Source organism: Rhamphochromis sp. 'chilingali' (genome assembly GCF_963969265.1).
Source record: "Rhamphochromis sp. 'chilingali' genome assembly, chromosome: 11".
Lineage (NCBI taxonomy): Eukaryota > Metazoa > Chordata > Actinopteri > Cichliformes > Cichlidae > Rhamphochromis > Rhamphochromis sp. 'chilingali'.
In genome coordinates, this window is record NC_137938.1 from 3,652,002 (window position 1) to 3,673,700 (window position 21,699).

Below are 21,699 nucleotides of genomic sequence, written 5' to 3' on the forward strand. Positions count from 1 at the left end.
TGTATTTTCACATCTCAGGTGTGAGGCATTAACAGCCTGAACAGGAGCCACAGTGCTTACTGTAGGTTCTGGAGGCCATCAGTTACGACACCTCCTTTTATTCTTTTCTTTTTTTCTTCCGCCTGTCCCGTTTGGCTCTTTTGCCATCAGAATTATTGTCTAAAGGCGAAGAAAGATTCCCAACGGATTTACTTTACCAAATGGACCATCCCAGCCTTGCTGTATTGGTCTATTTGATTCACCTTTGCTTTTATTGTTTATCTTATTTTCACTTGCTCCACACGGGACAGACTTGACTGGGGGAAAGAAAGAGGGAAAGAAAAACAGCGGGGAAGAGGGACGGTGATAAAGGGCAAAAAACAAAAACCAACAAAACAAACAGACAAAAAATCCAAATATCGATCACCTGGATCACCTGTTGAGAAAGAAAAAAGAGAAAACAAGCAAAAAAAAAAAGAGCAACATAATAAACAACATCATCGCGATGATCTATGTGAAAATAACAGTAAACACTGAATATTGAACATTATTGTGCAGCACATAAGATCAACAGAACACAGTGTGCTTTGAGGTAGGAGCCAAAAATGGTGTCGTTTGTGTGTGTGAGCACCCGTGTGTACACCTGTGAGCATGAGAGCGCTTGTTTTTAAAAGGTTCCTTCATGTAATGATCTGCTAGAGCAGACCTTCCCAAAGTGTGGGGCCCGCCCCTAGGGGGGGCGCAGAGCCATGGCAGGGGGGGCGCAGGATGAAAAGGGGGAAAAAAACAAAACGCTTGGACACTGCTAGCACGGGCGCCTACAGAAACGCAAAGCAGGAGATGAAGCATCGCTGAATATGTTTCCAAACAAACTTCATTCTAAGCCAAAGAGTAGAAAATACGTTGAAGCAAATCTTCCCTTTGGCTTCACCTGCACAGGTGCCGAGGTAGGTCTCCCTGCAGGACTGGTTTCCCCTGCGTCGGGAGCAGCACTGGGCTGTTTAAATCACAGACAAACAGGATCCCACAGTTTGTTTTCAAAAATACCCGTGTAGGTGCGGACGTAGCGTAAAAGAGTTAGTAGTTTATTTTATTACTACCTGTGATTTATTGCAGGTCACTTGTATTTGCTTAATTGTTTACTAAATGTTTGAGGTGTGAAATAAACCGCAATGGAGCAAAATATGGGCGTGTGTGGTTAGAGGATGTGTGCGTGCATGTGCGTACACACGTGCACGTGTGTGTGTGTGTGTGTGTGTGTGGGGGGGGGGGGGGGGGGGGGGGGGGCGAACATTTTTCTTGCAAAACAAAGGGGGGCCCAGCAAAAAAAGTTTGGGAACCACTGTGCTACAGGGTGTGGGGAGCCATGGACCCGTCCTCCTGGGCATGAAGCAGGTATGGAGGAGATCCAGGCTCCAGACATTCAGAGGCTCTCAGAGCCAAGGACCACCAATGCACCGATGTCTGAGGGAGTCCGCCACTGGCAGGGAAAGTGGTGGGGGGAGATAGGCCTCCATACCTTGGAGGGCCTGAGATGTCCCCAGAGAGGTGGCGTCTGACACCCAACCTGACCTATGGACACAGACATACAGACACACACAGATACAAACATCCATTCCCACCCTCATGCTCTCATATACACTTACTCCACACTCACCCAACGTGGAGACCGACATAAATAGACACTGTACACACAATCACACTCCCCAAGCGTACTCTAAGAACCGGTTCTAGGTACCCTTGCCCCTGGAGGGGGAAAAGGCACCCAGACCCAGGTGGTGTTACCCTTTTCCCTGGCATGGGGAGATGCAGACCGCCCTGACTCCGTAGCAGCAGGGAGGCCCCACATTCCAGACCCCAATTGGACGGCCAACTCCTCCTCCTAATAAGGGCAAAGTCATTCAACACACCAAAACTGGAGCAAAAAACAAACAAACAGCGTAATCAAGACATGGATTCCACTGGACCCCCGAAGGTGAGCTGTGGTATCTGCACCAAGATCTTTTAAGTTGTGAGGTGGGGGCCTCCGTGGATGAGACTTGCTTGTCCAGCACATCCCACAGATGCTCGAGATGGGATCTGGGGAATTTGGAGCCCAAGCCAACACCTCAAGCTTGTTGTTGTTGTGCTTCTCAAACAATTCATGAACTGTTTTTGCTTTGAGGCAGGGTACGTTTTCTGCTGAAAGAGGCAACGGCCATCAGGGAATACCATTTCCATGAAAACGTCTACATGGCAACAATGCTTAGGTAGATGCTCGTGCCACTCCCAAGGTTTGCCCAAAGCATCACATTGCCTCTGTCAGCTTCTTCTCATAGTGCATTCCTGTGTGAGGTGTTCCTGAGGTAAGTGACGCAACCCAGCTATTCATGCGATGCCAAAGAAAATGTGATTCATCAGATCACCTTCTTCCATTGCTCCATAGTTCAGTCCTGATGCTCATGTCTCCTTCGTTGGTGCTTTACATGGGTTACTATGGGCACCCTGACTGCTCTCTGGCTATGCAGCCCCAAACGCAACAAACTGTGTAACGCTATGTATTCTGACACCTTTCTATCAGAACCAGCATTGACTTTTTTTGGTGGTTTGAGCAACAGTAGCTTACTGGTTGGATTGGTTGGATCAGACCACACAGGGCAGCCTTCACTACCTACCTGTGTCAACAAGCTGCCCATGACTCTGTCACTTGTTCATCACTGTTCCTTCCTTGGACCACTTTTGATAAAGACTGATCACTGTACAATGGGACCGTCCCACAAAAGCTGCAGTTTTGGAGGTAGTCTGACCCAGTCGTTTAGCTTGCCAATTTTTCCTGCTTCTAATACATCACATTTTTTGCCTACCCCATATTAGGGTGGCTGTAGCGCAGGAGGTAGAACAGGTCAGCTGCTGATCGGATGGTTGGTGGTCGGTCCCTGGCTGCCCGGTTTGCATAGCCTGACTTGCTCTCTGATGCATCCATCGGAGTATGAATGATAGAGTTAGAAAGCATAGATAACAGTGCTTGTGTGGGAGAGTAGAAAAGTACTGTATAAGAATCAGTCCATTTACCATTATTATTTAACACGCTTGTGTTAAAATGTTATGCCTGATTGGTGTATGTCTTTAATGTATGTATTTTACTTTAATCACAAATTAGAAGAAACTTCTCATCTATTTCAATTCCCACAACAGTTTTGGCACCAACACAGAACATCTGGATGCGGTCTCATGGCGTCTATTCCACATAGTGAAGGACTTTAATTGAGGTTGATCACGCGATCATTCATGTTGAAAAATGACTGGTATAGTGCTTTAAAATATTATCCCAGCAGGTCCTGACCATATGCCAGTGATAAGATGAGACATCCATACTCAGCATATCCAACCTTTCATTTAATTCAGTTCTTTGGAATAACCAGAATATTAGGCTTTATTTGGAAAAACATATATATAGTATAGATAGTAGCTATTATAGATTGACTGCAGATTGACCATGATATACATTTATTCATATCTAGACAGCTGCATTATTTATATGTCATTAGTGTCATAATAAAAAGCTAACAAAAGGCTTCTAAAAAGGGAACCAAGCCTGCGTGCTTGACTGAGGTAACCACGTACACTGGCGGCACCACATGGCAGTGAGGGAACTGAACCTGAATGCTGACAGGTAATGTGAGGAGAGGAGATTCCTTTTTCTTCATGTGTCCCTTTACTGAGGAGTCTGATGGTCATTCCCGAGCACGGCTCTGACATGTTAGCCCCCCGCTATAGCTGAAACGATTGGTTCATTAGGTTTAAACCCCCAAATTTCATATTATTTAACATTATATAGGTATAGTAGCAATAATGCATTGAGAAGGACACTGCTGTGAGAGTATGTAGCTGCATACTAAACCATGTGACAGGCGCCGAGACTAATATTTATACATTTAAGTCACGGCTCCAGGTTCAACCCACCACTTCAATCTTAATGTTGTGTTATTGAACAGAACCCTTCAAACATTCAAAGAGCAGACGTAACATCATCTTTTACATTTGTTTCCGCCCTAAATCGTGGAGTCATATTTGATTCAACTCTGAAAGCTAACAGATCGATCACACAGCTAAACTGAGTTTCATACATCTCTGTATCGTGTCCAAAATCACATCGGTTGGGAGTCTTTGTGCTTCAGGCTTGCAGAATCTTTCCAGTCTTCAGCCACTTTAGAAAACTACAGCATGAGTAATAACATACATCAAAAACAGGCAGAGAATGTAACTTCCTCATCACCTCACTACGCTGGTATTACAATAAATCTAAATCCACAATGTTTCTCTACAAACTGTTGACTGTTCTCGATCCAGAATTCATGCATGCACACTCTGCTTTTCCTTATTTTCTGTCATGTATTTATTGTGGGTAATCTTCAGGACCAGGGCAAATAACGAGGTCAGTTTTTTTGTACTCTTGGGTCTGTATGGTGTCAGAGCCAAGAGGTTGTTCGCTGTTCAAACCTGTTTCTGATGGACAGAAGCTCAGAACAGTCAACATGAAGAGACTGGGAGCTAAAACAGCTGAACCAAGGACTGCTAATCAACAATCGCTAATATACAAAAATATTTTGAACAATCAACCCATTTTTAATGTGGGCTTTGAAAAGTGAATATAAATGCATTTGCTTTATTAAAATGATATAAAAGTGAGAGGTTTAGTGCCATCAATTTTGCAGTTTTTAGGCTCATCATTAATCATTTTATTTCAGCCTTGATAATCAAAGGGTTAAAGTGGATCATCGCTGAAGTGGGAGAACAGCAGTGGACGGAGAGGAAAACATTTGTTAACATGGTCAGTCCAGCTTTGAGGCATTTTAGTTTCATGTTATTAAGCAGACTAGTGGGTGTCCGACTCGGAGCAACATTCTCCTTCCCGATGTTTTCAATTAAAAAGTTATCGGAAAATGACAGAGGTCAGCTTGTGCTGTCGTCTATGACAGGGCTACACTCAGCAATTTATCATGCTCTCACTTTATGCACTCTCTCAGAAGCTCATACATTTAAAACAAACAAAAAAAGCTTAAAGAGGTTTATTAATGAATCGAAACACACAGTCATCACTGTTTAATCAACGTATGTACAAAGTGCAAAGATTGATGTGAGAGTACAACATTTAAAAAGAGAGAAAAAAGGTTTGCAAAAAGTTTAAAAACAAGATTTAACGACTAAACACACACGACTGCCTTCATAAAGAATCACAAAGCTAAACTAATTCAGAATATTTTCAATCAGGTTTGACGTCTGAACGAGATCACCGGACAGCTGCTGCTCTGCAGCACTGTGTGGGAGAAAATCACTCCGAGCTAAAAGCAAAGCCGTGAGAGCCGCGGCCCGCGGACGTCCTCTGTTGCAGCTGCTTTACTCGTTCTCAAACTTGCTGTACGGGTGGTCCGTGTCGCCCATCAGACCTGCACACACAACGTGGAGACAAAATGAAAACAGACAAAGTCATGCTGGGTCAAATTCTGCTCCACATTTTCCAGAGATGCCTTGGAGGAAGCATCAGTTTGAGGACAAACTGGGAAATCCATCCCGGATATTCTGTTCACGCTGATGTTTCATTAACAATGAATGCAGTATGACAGCATGTGCTGCTAAACCGCCATCAGCAAGTTTTTCATACACACGATCAATGGAATTATTTATTTCTATGGGCAATGAAAACAACTGCCCACCTTATCAATTTTGTAACCGTTCCTATGGACTTTTATTAACTGCATATTACTGTGTGTGCCATGTCACCGGCAGACATCTTTGCTGATGTCTGTGGTTGTTCTGAATCGGTTTTCTCCTCCATATCTTTGCCGTTTAGAAGGATGTCTGTACTTTGTTTTATGATAACATTAATTAACTATGTTGTGTTCACTAAGCCATGAGGAGCAGACTGGTATCTAATAAGCACCAACATAACAGAAGAGTGTTTGCAGTCGTTTTTGTTTGAAGCAAACTTTGATGAAATGATTTGACTGGAAAGTTCAGAGGATTCTCTCCTGCTCGGCTTCCCAATATCCCTCATGTTTGGTCCTGGCCTTTTTGTTCTCGTGAGAACATGTTTTGGTGGAACTTTACATGAGAAATGCAGCAGGTGAAAGGAGAAACTAGCACGAGCATTAATAACCGCAGAGTGCAATGAAGGCTCACCTAAATAAGCCCAGTGCAAATAAACAGGCTCACTAATAAAGTCATTTTCTTGCGTCATTTATCTCTGTCCTGGTGTTATTAATTATTTTACTCAAGTGCAGGTTACAGTATATTTCCAGATGCATTTCTTTCTTACCTTTGGTTTAGTTAATAAACGTTTCAGTCAGGCCTGCTGTCGTCTTACACACAAACAAATGATTCCAAGGCTGACTGAAGAAAACAGCGTATTTATTCAACAATGGCTTCTGAGGAGTACATGGAATAAGTTGGATCAATGCACCTCTAACCTTGATGAAGGCCACAAGCAGGTTAAACTATAAAGTTGTTCTTCATACTCCAAGTGTTACTGAGGTTTGAACCTGCACAGTTCTCCTGCAGAGCCTGAACTTTCCACGTCCACGGATCAATACACATTAAAAGGGACACTCTCGCTCGCTGCCACTAAGAAACTGATTAATCGATGGCAGTTAGTGCACAAATACCAAACACTGAATGCGTAAAGCATTTCCAACTATTTCAATATAGGAGGAGCCTTCTCCTGCAGAACGATGCTGTCCTCATGTTTAAGCACATTATGGCCACTGTTGCTGCATTTTGGGTTGATAATGTAACCTGGCGGCACTCCACTGCTGCTGTTTGAAATTTTTTCTTTACATAAGATTCTGATAATAATGCCAATATAATAAGCATGGTGTGTCTTCATAGTCGATGCTCGTTTTAAGCGTGAAAAGTTGATTTCATTCATGATTAAAATGGATTATAGGTTACACGGGCTATTCTCACATTCTACAGCCCTCTAATTACTGGACTACATAAATGGCAAAGTAATGACTTTAGGCCCTAATCATGCTTTATTGCATTTCCACAGATTTAACAAAGTCAGTTTGCACCATCCTCCTGGTGTGAGCAGGTGAAGCAGGGTGTTACCCCAGCAATGTTTCGCCAGACAGGATGTATAACCTCTCCAATGTGATCTGAGTTTAATCCTCAATGCTTAGACATCCTGATCAGCTGCCTGAACCTCCTCAGCTGGTTACATTCTCGAATGTCTAAAGGCTGAGTCGAGTCCTCCTGGAGACTAAGCTGATTCTGCCATTTGTATCCAACCTCATTCTGTTTGTCACTGCCCACAGCTCATGACCATAGGTGCAGCTGAACTGAAAGCTCTTTTTACCAGAGCGGTTCACTACAACACCAATCTGCCAGCCATTCTCACACTCTTCCAGTCGACGAGGGCTTTTTGAAGCAAACTGCAGTGATACAGGATTCATTTCAGACTTGAACCAAAATAAACCTCCAACTGTACAATAGTTAATGCTCATTCAGCGCCATGCTGTAGAACTGTAGAAGTCTAGTGTTCACAGTTTCGTATTATTGTAGAGTCTCTACCTGACTTTATAAAACACCTTGAAGCAGCAGCTGCTCCCTAAAAATAAAACTTAACTAAATGCAGGCTATGACAGAGCGCTGGGGTTAAACTGCAAAAAGTGAAACGTGTAATTCAAATCTGTGCTGTCTTTCTGGGATATTTTCAACTGGTAATGACAAGAGATCATTTCCAGTTTTGCTGAATAACCTCCTGACCCACCCTCAGGGAATCTTCCGCTGTGTCTGATTTCAAGGAAATAAGAGGATGTGGATTGTAGTTGTAGAGAACCGACCAGACCAAATGTGAAAGGAGAGCAGTCTCTACTAAAGCCCCTGTGGAAGGAAACTAATGAGAGCTGCAGGCCTAAGAAACAGACCACCATCCATCACTCTGTCGTGCAGTCGTTACACTCAACCCACATAACCTGACATCTTACTACAGTGAACGGATGGACAGACACGACGCACGGACACTTGAGCTTCTCCCACATCTACGGAACGAACGAACGAGTCTGTCTTTATCGAGCCGCTGACAGGCCAACCCTTACCGCCCACTTCCCTGCAGAGGGCAGAGCGATGGATTAGAATCAGTGCATTGATTGGAAATAAATAGAAAGCAGTGCTGTGTGATGTTGATACTTCTTCTATACTTTGCTGCAGCGCACACTCGTAGTTTGCTCATGACTCATTTATTTTTAGAATATTTCCTGTTTCACTGACAGCAAAAATGCTCTGATTAAGTTAAAGCATGTGGCAACAAATGCGAGGTAGTGATCAGGTTTTAAAGTTTGACTATTTTTGTACCTTCAGCTGCTTAAAAACAGATTTTATTGCATAAACATTTCAGTCACAACTCTGAGCACCGGAGAGTGGTTGTCATATTTTCCCATGCCTAGCAGGGACCGCTACTTTAACTGCATACAAACACGGAGATTAAATTAGCTCCACAAAAAATAGGATTTGCTTTTAGGTCATCTAAAACTCCTAGCTTTTAATTACAGCACAGCTCAGGCAGCCGTTTATTACACACAAACGTTTTGCTAACTAAACTGGCAAAGCTTCATTTGAGTTCATGGATCATGAAAACATTCAAGCTTTTATTATTGCCACTCTTATTGATGACACCAGCAGCTGAGCAATTATTATGGTGCACTATTGTGTGTGGAGTGTGTCATATCTATTGTAACACAACTGAGAGACCAGCATTAATACTGAATATCAGTATAATAACAATGTTGTCCAGCTCAGGTTAGCCCATGTTAACTGGTGAAGTGGTGAGCTAGACAAATTGGTATGGCAGCGAGGAGAAATGCCACATTCCTGGGATTTTTGCAGGCTCTTCAAGTGAGGGATGGTCTCATGTTACATTTTGTACAGCCGTTAGCGATACAAAAAAGGTGTTTATTTAATAAATAGGAGATAAGTAAAAGATACTGACAGCTCCCCCAACCTCCTAGCCTATGCACCTATGGCATCAATTTGAAAACCCTATGTCGCCTAGTTCATGTACACCTACAGTGTAGGTTGCTTGGGGACGAAGCATATTCTGTTGAATAATGTATCAGTGGCCCAGGGTGTGGAAATCAAAGTCACTGACACTGAAAAACTCTTAAAATAGTTAAGCATGCATCAGAGACACTGCTGACACACACAGAACAGAGAACACAGAGCTGGCTACTCCGTGTTAGACCTACTGGTCACCTCACCTTCAGTGTACATCAGAGAGGGCTGGAAACAAACACTATGATCAAAGAGAAGGAGCTAAAGTCCATATGGAAAGTCTATACGCACCATACTTCCTCCTGATCTCATCGTGGCGTGCCATTCTCTCCACCTTCCTGTTAAAAAAAAAAAAAAAAAAAAAAAAGTAGAGGAAGTTAGTCAACAGGTCAGGAAGTATTCACTCTGTTAGTGCCAAATACACTCCAGAGAAAGACAACTCTCAAGGTAGAGAGCCATCATTCAACTCTAACTGGGCCTCCATATTTGGATACAGCCAAGTATCCAAACTTTAATGAAACAACATGGAAATAAATGACTGCAACACAGACGTCAGCTGTAATGAGACAATGGGACACCCAGTGAATCCTGAAAACAACTCTGTGGGACAATTCTGAAATGCTACAGATGTCCTGCTCCCGACACCAAATCAACAGCTGGACTGAAGAACCTTTCCTGCTGCTTAAAAAGTCTTCACCCTCGTCCTAAGTTCTCTTTTTATCTGCTCTTCACATATTTGTCCGACAAACCCAAACCTACCTGGCCCCATGTGAAAATACCCCGTTCTATGCACATCTATATTATATTTCGCTGGTTTATCTTTGTCTAATGCTCAAATTTGTTTGATGATCTAAAAATGTGTGAAAAATATGCAAAAACAAACAAACAAGGCAAGGGACAAATACTTTTTGGCACTGTTGCAGAGATGCATGTCAGAGTCAAGGTTTACGACAGTGTCAGTTGCACAGCAGCAGACATATGCACTCATCCCAGTCTATGTTTAGGGTTGAGCAACTATGTTTTTTTTGCTGGGCTGCAGTAGTCATAGATAAATGTGGTATTTGTTCAGTAACTCTGGACTGAGCTGCTGATGAAGCCGCACTGTTGTAAAAACTTTACACATGACTTGCAGGCAAAGTCTGGGAAAAGTTACCAAACTTTTTCATTAGATTCTGGAAACTTTTGGTGAGTCTGTGCAGTAAATTTAGGTTCTGGCTCTCTGCCTGTTTATTTAGATAATGACCGATTACCTGCTCACAGGCGTCACCAACAAGGCTGCTGAGCACTAAGGAGGCAACTCCGAGTTCAGGTGATGAATGCCATTTCTCCTCTGTGTGTTAGTAGCTATGAGTGTTTTTGGCTCTACTGTTGACTCCAATGAAAAACAGGTTTTACAGAGAACCATGGCTGAAATAGTGGCGATTCCAGAAGTTTCTGCAGCTTTGTTATTTTGAAACAGCTGTTTACATATGCACAAGTTTACAGAGCAAACCCATCAAGCACTTTACTCGCCAAGAAACATTTAAGCTACACTGCACCACAACATTACAAACAGCCAGTCATGATATGTGGGCACTTATGCAACCATCAATACCTAATACTCCCAAATACTTATTATGCACGACATCGTTTAAACAACATTTCAATAAGCACAATAACATTCAGCTTACCAAGTAAGAAAAATGCATCAGTTTGCACTCCTGGCATAAAAATGTTCCTAAATTTTAGCTGACAGTGACTCACAGAGCAACAGGCCTGTGGTAAAGCTGCTCACTCAGCCTTTCTGAGGGGCAGGTTTTGTGTAGTGGAAGTCCAGAGGCCTCACTTCACTTCATCTCAGCTCAAAGACTCTGGTGTGTGGCAGTCGCTGCTTTATTGCTATGTACTGATCTGTGAGCAATCAGGTGGGTTAAGATGTGTCTGCCATCCGTCCCCCTAAGCCACGCCGATGGCCTGTGTGCATCGCACTGACACGTTCACATTCCCTCCACATAAATATGGCTGCATTCAACATGTTGGAGGGAAGACGGAAAAAAAGGGAAAGTTGAAAGAACGTGAGTACTGAGCTTGGCTCACTACACAGACTAAAGGTTTTGAAGGTGCTCGACTTCTCCATCATCACAATACCACTCATAATTTATGAAAATGGGATACTACAAGCGGTGTTGGGGAGTAACAGAGTACATGTACCGCTGTTACGTATTTAAAATACAAAATATGAGTAACTGTATTCCGTTACAGTTACCGTTTAAAAGGGTGGTATTTAGAATACAGTTACTTTGCTGAAATAAATGGATTACACGGCGGTACTTTCCTGTTTCATATGTTCGGCTATGTCCTCTCTATTTTTGGTAATGCCACGCCGGTGGAAACCCAAACAAAACATGCATTAAGAGGCTCAAACGCCCGTGTCTCAATCTCGCGGTCATAACGACGTGAAGAAATTTTTTTTATTTTTTATTATTTAATATGAAAGCAACAGGCAGAGTGTTACAGGCATCGCCCTAAAGCATGCAGGGCAGTGTAGTCCGTGCTGCAGGGAGGATGGACTGCCATACCCGTGATGTGTCTGTGAGCGAGGAGGGAGAGAAAGGAAAAGTAGGAGCTGTCACGGAGCAGAAACGGGAGCTGGAAGCATGTAAATATAATAATAACCACTGCAGCCAAGAAGAGAGCCTGACGAGCCCAGCTGTAAGTAAGCTGTTAAGACTCGGCTGTACGCTGTGTTCATGTTTTCCTCCGAAATAATAAGCTCCGTTGGAGCAGCCTTTCAACGCCTCTCTCTGTCTCTCGCTAGCAAAGTTGAGCCAGACAACAAAGTAAAGCTAGTTTTCAGCTACGAGCCGACATGAACCCGACGTATCAGCCAGAGGTCCCTTTACTACGGTTCGGAGCCGCGGACCTGTTTTATATACGCGCTGAATAGTTTCTATACGAGATCGCTGCAAAAAGTGCAGCCTTACCTAATGTCCACCTACTGTTACTCATTTATATTAAGATTTAAACATTAGTTGGTGTTGGTGTGGAGAGTAACCTTCAGTAATACTAATAGATCACACAGCAATAGTACATTCATGTAGCTGTAAAAAGCATGATAATATGTTAAGTAATCCAAAGTATTCAGAATACGTTACTCTTGTTGAGTAACGTAACGGAATACGTTACAAAATACATTTTAGGGCATGTAATCTGTAATCTGTAGTGGAATACATTCAAAAGTAACCTTCCCAACTCAAGTTCAGTTAAAAGTTAAGGCTAAAAGAAACTTTCAGTTATTTGTGCAATCTAAGAAAAAAAAAATCTAATAAAAAGGGAACTACTTTAAATTCTTGACGCCTGAGAACTTCATAAATACAAAAGATAATAAGAAAATTTCAAGGCTGAAAAACACCTTCAGCCTTTCGCTCAGACCGGCAACCAACTTCATTTTGCACCTGCTCCAAGTGTCACAAAGCCAAATTCTCTTTTGTTCTTTGAAACAATGTTTCTAGAACCATCTTTGAGCATCAGTATCATGACATATCACAGCTTCAATACCCTGGATGTGTGATCAGTTTAGAAAACATGCATTTTGGCTATACTTAAAGAGTCATATCAACATGAGATTAAAACAAAATTCAAACTGAATACATGGCATAAAAAAGCCTGTGTGTATGATTTTTTTCTCCAGCTGTTACCATGACTCAGCCAAGGAGCATGGACACAAATAATGGAGTAACAGCTGCGAATTTTGGCCCATATTCAGTCCATATTATCATCATAGATACATGAAACTGTATGTGTTACCCAAGCATCATGTCAGTGGATTACAATGAACTTCTCACATAGTATTGTTGTGCATTAAGACTTGACACATTACAACACTTTGGCTTATTGACAAGCTAAACCAGATACAAGCCAACAGGAACAGATCCTGGCTGTTAGCCGACTGTAACATAAGCAGCCTGAGCAGCATGTTACATGGACATGCAGACTTCTTAAACAGCACTGAAACAAGAGGTTCAAGAGATACTTATTAAAATGATTTAATAATTTAGCATTTGATCAGATACAAAATTATAATTAAAATTCTTAGGTAGCTCTCCTGCTACATCAGCATGTGAAATATGAAATATATAGCTGCATGGGTCGACTCCCCGGCCCGCCTGGGCTCGGATGACTCTGTGCTTCAAGCTGGCTCTCCGGAGGCCAAGCAGCACTGTCTACAGGCACTAGTCTCTCTTAGGATGGGTCCAATCTATTCCGAATGTCCTGTTGACAACATGAACTGCATCTATGTAGGTCACTGCACTAACTCCAACTTCAGAGATTTGATCATGCTCACTGTAGGAAACCCTGACTCAATTCTGCAGCACGAGAGAGAAGAGCTCAGAGGTCGGATAATTCATTCTTTCTCAAACACACGAGGCGCACAGTGAGCCACGATGTGCCCAGCACGCCGAGCGTGATGATAAACCACAGTTACTGACCATCTTTCGGCTCGACTGCCCTGCTCACAAACATATCAGCCAGCTATCCTGGCACTGGAAGTAAAGGAACAGAACAAGAAGAGAAGGCTGAAACATTTATGGGGTGCAGGAAGAGGGAAGCCTTTCGGGTCTGCTGACTGCTGGATGATTCTGTTTCTTTGACTGTAGTACACAGGATGTAAACCAATCTATTTATGAGCACATTACCATGAAGCAGCTGCCCAGCTTTGACAATCCAATCGGTGTTCTGGGACGACAGCAGAGGAACCCGGAGCTTCTCCTTTGGGACGTGGACTTGCTGAGGCTGGATGGACACCAGTTGCTCGACTCCCAAACATACAATGAACTCTTTTGTTGGGGGATGATGAACTGTTCTGTTTTAGGACAATTATATCCAAGTCCTACTGAGATATGCTGAAAGGCAATGCCACCCACCACGCTGACAGAATAGGATTCGACTCGTAGGTGTGCGCTTGGTCTGAGATTTGAACCAAGTTCACTTGATATAAAATATATAACTGTTGTGATTAGCATCAAAAATGAAAGACTGTTCATTTCTTTAAAAGCGAGCAAGCCAACAAATTCAGCAGAGGATCAAATAATTACTTGATGCAGCAGTGTGGTGACTGAGAAAACACTGCAGCAGGGTAAAGGAAAACAAACAGTGACCTCTAAACATGTACCTGTAACTTCGTGAGTACGTGTGTAAATATTCTGTAAATAACGAGCAGTGTTTGATCCAGAGAGGAATGACACAGCAAAGATCGGTTTGGAGTTAAATGCAGAGAAAGAGGCTCCTGTGTTATTGAAATAAACACCGTTGCAGACATTTCCAACCTGTGTAGACTAAGGTGTGAGTCTAGGTCTCACCGTTCTTCAGCGCGCTGTCTGATCTCCTCCCTCCTCTTGGCAGATCTCTCCTCTTCTCTGTCAAACCTTAAGAGTGAAGGAGACATGAAGGCAGCATCAGAATCACTGCTCCTCGTGGAACCAGAAGATGACAAAAACACACTTTGGATGTGACAAATGACACGCAGCTACAAACTAACATTAGCTTTAGGGTTACTCTGATTGAAGTTCTATGCATCATTTATATAAGACTCATGAAATGTGTGCCTGAGTGCAGAGAGTGTTTTCTTTTTATGTTCCACAATGAAAATGCCAAATACAAAAGAAGGTTTAACATGCACAAAGTAAAATGCTTGGAGGCAACCCCCAAAAAGAGTAAAACAAGACGAAAACATGACTGTAATTATATTAAATTAATATCTGTGTGCATAACAGTAATACATGTGAGCTTTCCCCAAGTTTTCAATCACATGATAGACAAGAACGAGATTCCTGCACCCACAGGACTGCAAGTGAGTGACAGGCCAGACTGTAGCGGACTGACATGACATTTTCACCCCCCCCTCCCTACAGGAACAACAGTGAGAGCATGAAAGGAGCTCTACTTTGATTAAAAAGCCAAAGTAATGTTTGCAACAGCAACAATGAGTTGCACCTATACAGGACATGGGTGAAAACCACTAAAGCTTCCACATGAACCATGAAACAAAGTGTGGACTTTGTGGTCTGACAAAGAAACCCCCTCCGTCTTCACTTTGTAAAGACAGTGATAAGATGCAGTCTAAAGACTGAAGGTGAAATAAATACCGGAGCACAGATAACATGACTAATCACTGAATGTTGACATTATCGTAGCATGTGAGCAACCTGGGTTCTTTAGCGCTAGCAGAAGCAGGGATCTTTCTGGTTTTCTTTCACTTGTTTCCTGTTTTTTCTGCCATTATAATGAGTACACAACTGTAAGGAAGTAACTGTGACATCTACTCCAAACTGTTCTCTGTAATCCATTTCAACACTACATGCTGTGTTTTCCTGGACACAGCTGTTGCTTTAACTCTGTAGCAGCCCGTGTGAGCCTGAGGTGAAAAGTGCTCCCATGTAGTGCCCTTTCATCCCGAAAAGCATTGGCCCACTAAGTGCTTTCATGCATCTGACACAGCTTTCTAAAACTCCTGTTACTCAGTTACCTCGGACTTGTAATGTTACCTTGAAGGGCGCTTCTTGCAGCAGCAGCAGCAGCAGCAACAGACGGCAATGGCGAGGAGAATGACTCCACACACCACAGCCATGGAGATGATCAGGGCTTCAAAGTTCACTGAAAAAAAGAGAATTTATTCATTTTTCACAAGAAGATATTCTCACTGGACCACGTGATAAAGGTAACTAGAAGCCATCACACGCTGCCACTGTAATGACAATGTGCTCTACATGTGTCAATGACACCACCTGCTGGCTTCTGCAAGTTATTGCACTGCAAACATGACAAACCACAAACAAGCCTCTCACTTTCCAGAGAAAAAGAGCACAAATGACTTAAACGTATGGAAACTGGTTTTGTTCTGCAGAGGGAGGGATCACGTGACCCCGAAACACTGCCAGAGTGGTGCCCACATTTTGCTGCGTCTTCTCTTTTCCTTTTACAGGACAAACCACAGCATGCACGCATGCGCAGCTGTGGCCTAAAACTGCTCACGTTTCTGTGTCTGCTACTGGAGCTCTGTGTGGCATCTATCGGGGCTCTAATCTGAGCTGCTGTTAACCTGTGATTTCTGAGGCTGGTGACTCGGATGAATGGATCCCCAGCAGCAGGGGGGACTCTTGGTCTTCCTTTCCTGAGGCGTCCTCGTGTGAGACAGTTTCATCGTAGCACTTGTTGGTTTTTCCAACTGCACTCCAAGTCCCATTTAAAGTTTTAGCAAAGACTGACCGACCCTCAGCTCTTAATGTAATGTCGTTTCTCTTCCCTTAGGTTGGTACATAGCTGATAGCTGAGTTCTGCACAACACAACTGATGGTCCCAACCCCATTAAGAAGGCACGAAATTCCACAAATGAACCCTGACAGGCACACCTGTGAAGTAAAAACCATTTCAGGTGACTGCATCATGAAGCTCATTGAGAGAAGGCCGAGGGTTTGTCAACAAAGCAAAGGGCGGCTACTTTACTTCCATACTTTGGACTGGTAGTGTATGTTCATACCTCAGTATTTTTCATGTTCAACTGTAAGTAAAAACCAGATGTGACATGTCACGTGTACTTTGTCTGTTCTCTCTGGTGTAAATAGAGTTTCCTTCCATCTGAAAATGTACGTGATACAGAAGAGCTGCCAGCTGTCAACACAAAGTAACTACCACCTACTCAAATGACAGCATGTGTCGACTCCATACACGAGGAATATTTACACATTATATTCAACAACATTTGCCTGATGTTAGTGCATCACATTTAAATGCTGTGCCAGTAGCCGGCCCTTTTGCACCCTTTTGGTTTTATAGCTGTTCCCGATTAGCAATAAAGTGTTTGTATTTACACAACTTTCTGTTTGCTACCAGTGAAGTTTGAACACTGACACACCTTACTGCTCCAGTAGGCTCCGTGCGACCGTATCAGTTCTCTTGTTATTTTTAAGACTGAGAAAATTAATAACAGAATTAACAATGGTTTTTTTCCTCATCTGTACTGAATATACATTTACATTTTCAGTAGAAACTGCACCAGCATTCAAAGGTTTTTGACACTTATGGGTTAGGCTCTAAAGACTAATTTCACCACTGAGAGTTATCAGCATTAACTCTGGTGAGGTGGAACATACGTCACCGAGGTGTCTGCTCTACTGTGACTAAGAGCAGGGTCTCAGTCATATTTCCTGCATGGTGCTGCAGTTGACTGTGAAAATTTTATGGGTAATTAATACACATAACATAAGCCGGTTTTCACATACGATTTGTGTCAGTTGAATATCAGTTTTAACGTCTTATACAAACATTAGGTCACGTTAGCTCGGTTACTTCGCTGTGGAGTCTGTTTGGCAGTGTCAAGCTAAACGTACTTTACTGTGTTAGGGAGAAAGAGAAAGATCATTTACTTGTTAAGTTAAAAGAACGGTGGTTTATTTCAGGGGCCAAACATTTGGCAGTAAAATAAGGCAACAACATTATAATTTATAATATTCCAGTTGAATCCCTCTACGCTTAAATTTACAGTTCACTTAGCTCTCACTGTAAATAGATCTCCTGGCGATAAGACAGGCAGTACATTTCTGTGCTACCTCTGTAGTGCTTTTATGCTCACTGAGCATGTCACCTTTGATTTAGAGCCAAACACTTTCTGCAGGACTTTATGTAAATGTCTAGAGCCAGGACAGCCTGAGAAACCTACTGCTGTGAATCATCTGTGGTACAGCTTCAAGAAAGAGGTGCTGGGACACCCCTGATGACATATCAGGACAAATTCAGAAAGATATGTGGCAGAGGAGCCGGAGCACCAGCTGGGAGAGCGGGGCAAGAATAGGCGAGCCGTTCTGTGTAGCTGTGGGACCGACTGAAACATTTATAGAGGAATTTCCAGCACAAACTATAAAAACCATGCGGGGAATTACAATAATTAATATGCAGTGGGGAAAAAGAACTGCTCTGCTGAAAAGTAAAACATTGTTTTGATTTTATAAAACACTTTATTTAACTGGGCAGCGAGTTCCTGCTGATGCTGCTGGACACGGACGTACAAAGAGCCACGTGTATGTGCCTGGCTGAGCTAATCTATTTATCCACAATATTTGTAGTTAATGTTGTAGTCAGCAAAGCAGGACTGTGGCAGGTTCACTTCCTTTAGGTTAGAAAGTATAAAAAAAGTAGTAACTTAAAGTATGAGAAAAGGTAAACTGAAAATGAATCTAAAGCAAAAATAACTCCAGTCAGTGTGTGTGGGTTTGTTCTTCCTGGTTATGGAAAACATGTGTTCCTAGGATTGGTGTGTCTGTTGCATATTATTGCTGCAAATGCTCCTGCCTGCCTACAGAGACAATGGATAACGTCTCTTGTGGAGTACAACTTTTTTTCTAAAGAAACAAGAGGGAGCAGGTGGAGTGAAGCAAGAACGATGTGCTGGATCTTTAAATGCACCCACTACAACTGAAGTGACCTGAGAGGAACAGAAAGTGTTGGTGCTACTTTCACACCGCTGCATGCCTAATGATAAATCCCTCCCCTCAGACCCACCGACATACAGGAGGTCATTTTAGGTCGCACATCTGTGAATATAACAGGTTGCTGTTTTGGATGAAGAGCTTTTGTTTTTATGCTTTAATACCCTTTTACCTACTTTTTCTTTTAACGCGTAGGTTGAAGAGTTACATTTCCAGCATACTGAACACCAAGTTCCTCAAATCATTTCCCCAATATGTATGTAACTTATTCTGTGTCAAATGAAACACAAATGCAAAAAGGAAACACCACATTTAACATCACAATAATAAGTCTGATGAACTTACGCCAGCACACTCCCCAGCGGGCCTGGGACAATGGGCATAGTTTAGCCGGAGGCAGCAACCAGGTCACTGGATACTCTGTGCAGTTGTTTGTGGTAAAGCACCAGAGACACTGCAACAGACAGACACATGTAAGGTATGATTCTGCTGAGTATAATAGTTAGGATGCACGAATGAAGAATGCCACAGGAATGATTCTTAAAAATAAACAGTTAGCATTTTGCCACACATTTCATTTGTATTTATTCCTACATGTGGGTGTTAAACGAGACTAAAAACTCGTCATTAGATTTCACCGCACTAAACGTGGAATCTATGACATTAAAGTCATGAACAGGGTTTATTTACAGCATAGCGTTAATGTTTTACCTGTGCTGATTACATTTATGCTTCAAGTTTCATAAAAGTGACATCATTTTGTGGACGTGTCCTTGTTGAACAAATAAGAATGTAAGTACCATAAACTATTTATTCATTTATTATCTGCAGTTTGTTTTTAATGTCCAGATACTGCAATCCTCTTCAGGATGTGAACAACATCATTTCTGTAGCACTTGATATCAGCCAGATATTAGTTGACGTGGATATTTTGCTGTCCAAAAAAAACCTCAGAAACTAAGCGATAATAGAACATTACTATACTCCTCAGGAAAGTCTACCAGCAGACACAACCTACCTTACCACCTCCACAAAATCTTAAAAAAAAAACTTTTCAGTCCTTCTTACACTGAAGGACTGAAAAGTCCATTTCTGTGCATCACTAAGTGGAAATTATATGTAAATGACAGTGTATTTAAAAACATAGGCTGGAGCCTATCCCAGTTACAATATGGTGAGAGGCGGGGTACACCCTGGACAGGTCGCCAGGCTGTCGCAGGGCGAACACAGAGAGAGACAACCGTTCACTCCACATTTACACATATGGACAATTTAGAATTACCAATTAACCTAACCCCACCAACTGCATGTCTTTAAACTGGGGGAGGAAGGCAGAGTATCCCGAGAGAACCCACGCAAACACAAAGAGAAAACTCCACACAGAAAGGCCCCGGCCAAGGGGTGGAATCAAACTCAGGACCTTCTTGCTGTGAGGTAACAGTGCTGTTCACCATTGATTCCCAAGTTATGCTCTACCCTTAGCAGAAAAACAGCCCCAATGCATAATGCTGATTGGGCAAATAGAGGCAACCACGGTGGGTCGGGTGTCAAAGACGTCCACTTGGTTTCATGTTTCTCTGAATCATTTACATGTTCACTGGCAAACTTAAGATGGGCCTGTACATGTGGACAGGCGTGCTTTACACACACACACACACACACACACACACACACACACACACACACACACACACACACACACACACGATGAGTTGAGATGTGGCGTATCTGTAATTAAGTGATAGATCTGCCAGGTGGGAAGACAACTCATGTGTGAGCCAGAATTTTGGCTAATATGTCGAGGATCACTTTTGTTTTAATGACTTTTACACCAAGTTTGCCAACTTGGCTTAGATTAGTAAAATTGCTTTGTGTCAGTTAAGTCTTTTAGTTAGAAAAGGGTACTGCATAAAGCTATCCACAAAGGACTACTAAATGAGGGGTGTGGTGCAGCATTAACCAGAAAATAAATAAATCAGTATATTTCCCAAATTTTGATCTTCTACTGGAAAACATTCACCATTCTCCCATCCAAACCACTGTCACAGTAATGCGCAGGATGGTGAGTTCTCCCAACTGTCCTCTCTCTTTTTCGGGGGGGATAATAAGGCCCAGTTTGGATTTTTGCTGCCGTCTATCTGAACTCAATGCTGCATTTCCTAGTAACAACAAAATGACCTTCAGAAAACTGACAGTGAGTGATTTCTGTTGATTTGTAAATGCAGCATGTGGGGTTTAACGCAGTAATCCACACTTAGTTTCTCTCATGCGGCCTGGCGAGAACACGGAATAATGTAGGACGCCAAATGCGAAGACGCAAACGAGGGATCATAAATCCAGCGTTTACAAGTTTGTTGCATTGAGCAAAGGTTTGGTAAGGTTTGGTTTATCGCGTACAAACGAACACAACCACTGCTGACAGCCTTACCTTGGCGTGTGGGACGCAGGTGTCACAGTTTTTATAGGAAGAGCAGGCTGAAAGACAGACAAACACACTAAATAAGTGCCGCGTTAAAAACAAGCAGAAAGCTGTGGTCGAAGTCACACTCAGTCGTGACGTATTTTAAATATTTCCCAACTACTGAGCTGACATACTTATGAACTGGCTTTAAAGGCACGTGGTGGATAAAAATAAGCTAGATGATTGTAAAAAAAAAAAAAAGTCATTGGGCAGATTTTTAAAACTCCACTTATACTTACGAGTTGGTGGCGCTTGAGTTGCTTGGCATTCCCCCTGGCTAACAAAGCTAACACAGAGGAAGGCGACGGCAAAAATCAACGAAGTGGACAGAGTATGTCCCAGTGCTCCAAACGAAGGCATAGCGAAACACACACGAAACAAAACAAAACAGCTGTGAGTCTTAACTGCGTGTAACAACGCAGAATGTCAGCTAGTCCACAACAAACGACTCCTGACAATCTCTGTTGTTTCCGTTTTGCCTTCAACCCGCTGCTGTTTCCTTGCTGTCTAGGGTTACCTTGTTTGGTGTAATCTAGACAGCCCGGGCGGGAGGAGTTAATGCTTTAATCTCACACACAAATACCCGCCCGTGTATTTACCAAGAAACGAAACTCTTGAACTCTTTCACTGTATATATATACATATATACATATATACATATATATACATATATACATATATATACACACATACATATATATACACACATACACACATACACACATACATATATATATATATATATTATGGAATGCCCTTTAGGAAAATATT

General features: G+C 42.4%; 1 protein-coding gene across 1 annotated transcript; it reads right to left on the bottom strand.

The window, feature by feature from the left end:
- Nucleotides 1-5,013: 5,013 nt before the first annotated feature.
- LOC308405913 (pituitary tumor-transforming gene 1 protein-interacting protein) lies at nucleotides 5,014-21,449 on the bottom strand. The gene is made up of 7 exons (XM_080896710.1): nucleotides 21,168-21,449; nucleotides 20,896-20,942; nucleotides 18,813-18,921; nucleotides 15,531-15,639; nucleotides 14,346-14,411; nucleotides 9,298-9,344; nucleotides 5,014-5,405 (listed from the first exon to the last, which is right to left on the bottom strand). Exons 1-7 carry the CDS (start codon nucleotides 21,286-21,288, stop codon nucleotides 5,356-5,358), a joined length of 549 nt encoding a protein of 182 aa, XP_080752836.1. The 5' UTR covers nucleotides 21,289-21,449; the 3' UTR covers nucleotides 5,014-5,355.
- Nucleotides 21,450-21,699: the final 250 nt, after the last annotated feature.